Below are 4,326 nucleotides of genomic sequence, written 5' to 3'. Positions count from 1 at the left end.
CGGGGCGGGACCCCGTGGCAGGTTGTTTAGCCTTGTGTGTTCGCCGGCGCTTGCTCCCAGTCGCGGCAGCATCAGCCGGAGCACGCGGACGTGCCGGCACACTGCACTCCCCCGGAGCAGCGAGGTGGCGAGCGAGGAGGAGCCGGTCCTGCTCCTGGCTGCGACACTGCTCCAGGATGTTAGACACAGCCGCCCCAAACAACCCCTCCCTACTGACCGGTGAGTTGAGGAGGACACCCTTGTTCTCCTCGCGCAGACGAGTCAGGGAGAGCCATAGGTGGCGCTGCTGCACCACCGACGTGGCCATCACTCCACCCAGACAGGAGGCGGAGATTCCCACAAGCTGAGCAACGGCTCCGGCGGCTTCGGCCATCTCCGCTCTCCTGTCTTCATCCATAGAGGGGGGGGTTTGCTCCGTAGCTAGCTGGCCGATGTAAATGGCCAGCATAGCAATGGAGGAGGAGATACCGAGGTGATGCGCGGCTCTCTCCAGCAGCCGGGGCAGGTCGCGATCGAAGGAACCCCGCCCCGGGAAGGAGGCGCCACTATCCGTAGTGGCTTCCGACGCAGAGAGACCCTCGTCTGCCTCGGAGAGCTCTTCCTCATCATCCGTAGGCGCGAGGGAGGTAATCGGGGCCGCCGGTTGTTGCGGGGGCGCGCCGATGTCCTCGCCGACCAGCTGGACCAGACCTTCAGTCTCCAGCGGCGGCGGAGCGAAGAAATGCGCCCGGAGCATCCTCTCCATGGGGTCCAGGAGGGCGCAGATCTCGCAGGCGGGTGACGGAGCCAGACCCGCTCTGGCGTGCTGCGGCCCCAGACAGCGGAAGCAGAGGTGGTGTCCCACGTCGCTGTAGCGGGAGCCGCAGACACAGAAACGATCCGGCGGATCAATCGGCGCCGGCAGGGGGTCATCTGAGGACGCCGCCAGCTCCGCTTGGGTCCGCTGAGTAGACATCTTCTTATCTTCTCCAGTAGCAATGCGAGCTGAAAATTTCGAAGGAGCAGATGTGCGGGCGTAGCCCGCTTATACAGTGGTGCACCGGACCTGGTTGGACACAGGTGCGTGTATGTTTTTTTCTTCAGTCAATGTAGCTAGCTGGGTTTCGCTAGCCAATAGGAGCTAGCCCTGTGGGGCGGAGCTCCACGAAATAGAACTGGCTGTTACCTCAGGATCACATGTATTACCTCAGAATCACATGTATTACCTCAGGACCACATGTATTACCGCAGAATCACATGTATTACCTCAGAATCACATGTATTACCTCAGAATCACATGTATTACCTCACGACCACATGTATTACCTCAGAATCACATGTATTACCTCAGGACCACATGCATTACCTCAGAATCACATGTATTACCTCAGGACCACATGCATTACCTCAGAATCACATGTATTACCTCAGGACCACATGTATTACCTCAGAATCACATGTATTACCTCAGGACCACATGTATTACCTCAGAATCACATGTATTACCTCAGGACCACATGCATTACCTCAGAATCACATGTATTAGGCTACCTGGTTCAAGATAGGCTACTCAATTCACTGATTCACTATAGGCTAGTGACGTTTATAAGGTTTGTTGTTGCTTACAAGTTATGCCTAGACAGAAGAGACGTTAGAGGCGTGAGTGAGTGCGTGTGCGTGTGTTTGTGTGCGCGCATGATAGCCTACCATGTATTCGAACTGAGCGCTGCACTTGTTTGGCGGTCGATACCACTCGGTGTGATGCATAGGGGATATCCCCGTAATTTCCCACCGCAAACACAAGCCTCAATATCTGGAGTCACTGCGATAATACAGGCAATGAAATGCAGACTCATCTCAGAATCTATGAAATGGCGAATGATTCCGCACAAACCTGCTGGTGGTGGTTTGACGGTTAGACAAAAAGCGACCTCCCCCGCTAATAGTGACCATAGCACGGGAAGTAGGACGTTCTTTGTTTTGGTTGACTGGCTGTAGCCGTCAGTGAGCGCTTCCGCACGGACCTTACCGAGCTGTCATACGGGAGAATGAGGAACGCGAAATGCAGCATATTACACCAGAAACAAAGAGGACGAACGCGGATAATACACTGCATCTACGTGGTGGGCTTCATGGTAAGTGAAACATTGTTGCGTTTATGCAGCAAAATATGCACCATAAGGTTATTGATTTCTTACTGTTTTCATAACTTCTCAAGGTCTGTGGTGGAAATTGCATGGTAAGATATCAAAATCTAATCATTTGATTCTTTAAATCAAGGCTGGAAAATAAGTGTTATTATGACAGGTTTTAGGCTACTGACTGGTTCTGCTTGCCACACAGACGCATTGAAAAACGTGTCGAAAGTCGGATAGTTTTGGAAATATGTGGACTGGAGTTTATATTGGAAATACGTTTGTGAACCGGTAACGCAGCTGTAGTCTACCTGATTTCATTGATTAGTCAGATCAGATCTGATCACTCTTCCATTGGAGCAGTAGCCCGATCACCCATCTAGGGCAGGGAGCTGAACACACAGAGGCACACCGTCTCAGGAACATACTCGTCCTATAAGGCCGCCTCATTTGTGAAAACTATTTCTGACAGACATGTTTTTGCCCTGCTTGAGCGCAGTCAAGGTAAAGTCGAGCAGTGAATTAAACTGTTAGTTTAATGGGTAGAGCCGTGACACCGGAGGGCCCACAGTGTGACTTCAATCAAGGCTGGAACCTCTGCTGCTCTCAAACAAGCAGAACAGAGGTAAGGTCTGTACTCAGAGAGCAGAGACAGCAGAACAATAGAGGTAAACACATTAAAGAACATCATTGTGTATGTTTTGTTGTTTCTAAACCACTTTGTTCCCGTGTTGCTCTTTTTAATTTCATTCAGATTCAGATTCTCTCCAAGTATTCAGATCCAGATCTCTGTACTTGTTCACCACTTTCTGTGCGTGTGTGTGCTAACTCCCGTCTCTCTTTTGCTGAACAATAGGTGATGATAACCAGCGTTATCATACCCTCTCTCTCTCTCCCTCTCCCCCCCCCCCTCTCTCTCTCTCTCTCTCTCCCTCCCTCTCTCCCTCTCCCCCCCCCCTCTCTCTCTCTCTCTCTCTCTCCCTCCCTCTCTCTCTCCCTCTCTCCCTCTCCACCCCCCCCCCTCTCTCTCTCTTCCTGTAGGACCTGTTTGGGGTGAGCATGATCATCCCTCTGCTGAGTCACCATGTGAAGGCCCTGGGCGCCAGCCCAACAGTGGCTGGGATCGTAGGTCGGTGTTCAATTATCCTTCAGCAGAGGCCTTGGTTGGGCTTTAGTCAAACAGAATATAAAAGCAACATAAAATGTAATATTAAACGTTATTCTTATTCTATGAAAATTGACCAAAAAAGGGTGAATGAAAAAAAAGGTTATTTGTATCAATAACGGAACATCTCTTGTTTGTTGGCTGTTAGCATAAGTTGTGGTATTGTTACAATGTTCATTTTATTACCGTTGTTATACCGTTTATACCATTGAGATCCTTCAGAAAAGAGATGGTAATCTCAACAACTTCCCTGGTTAAATAAAGGTTAAACCAATCAAAAATAAAGTTACACAGCTGATGGTAACTAATGCGAACTGTTTGCTGTGATCGGTGTTCCAGTGTCCACATACGGGATCCTCCAGCTGTTCTCCAGCACCGTAGTCGTAAGTATCACACTCTGCTTGCTTGTGCATCTCAGCCCCTGAAGGCCAGGTAGGTCCAATCTAACTGCCTAACCCAACCCTAACCCTGCCTAACCCTAGCTCTAGCCCTAGCCCTAACCCTAGCTCTAGCCCTAGCCCTAACCCTAACCCTAGCTCTAACCCTAGCCCTAACCCGGGAGTGGAGAGCAGGACTCGCACCCTCTATGGAAAGATACAGTATGTGTGGTCAGGTCACTGTGCTGAACTGAATTCATATCCTAATAAAATACCATAACTTACAAATAAAACAAATAAACTTGTATTGATTACAATATAGCATAGACCTTGGGCAAGTGGTAATACCCTCTTAGCCCCCCTACCTGGGGTAACAGGAAACAAACCTTGATGGCAGAACAACAGAGAGAGAGAGTGACCCAGCCCAGTCTGTGAGCGCCTGGTGGCCGGGCTTTCCACGGAGCCCAGCCCGGCCCAGCCCGAAAGAGCAACGTGGAAGCACCATCTCCTCCTCCATCCCGGTACACCTGGTGGGGCTAACCGCCACGCACAGCACCGGCACCGGAACCAAACTCCTGGATAGGGGCTGGACCCTGTTCTTCTCCGGAGTTGCTCACGGTATGAGGCGTAAGGCAGGTGTGGCTATACTAGCTAGCCCCCAGCTGAGCGC

The 4,326-nt window shown here is 51.0% G+C and overlaps 1 protein-coding gene across 1 annotated transcript in view; it reads left to right on the top strand.

Annotated features, from left to right (window-relative positions):
* Positions 1-2,027: 2,027 nt before the first annotated feature.
* Positions 2,028-4,326, top strand: part of mfsd9 (major facilitator superfamily domain containing 9) — a gene marked incomplete at both ends in the record, with an annotated part of 8,873 nt that continues 6,574 nt past the window's right edge. The window contains 3 exons of the mRNA XM_084452183.1: positions 2,028-2,114; positions 3,156-3,243; positions 3,619-3,662. Coding sequence (XP_084308309.1) covers positions 2,028-2,114; positions 3,156-3,243; positions 3,619-3,662 — 219 coding nt within the window. The remainder of the gene's footprint in view (positions 2,115-3,155; positions 3,244-3,618; positions 3,663-4,326) is intronic.

The sequence above is a fragment of the Borostomias antarcticus genome (assembly GCF_949987555.1).
Source record: "Borostomias antarcticus genome assembly, chromosome: 17".
Classification (NCBI taxonomy): domain Eukaryota; kingdom Metazoa; phylum Chordata; class Actinopteri; order Stomiiformes; family Stomiidae; genus Borostomias; species Borostomias antarcticus.
The sequence above is the reverse complement of the archived record's forward strand: the minus strand, read 5'-3'. Positions and strand labels throughout refer to the sequence as shown.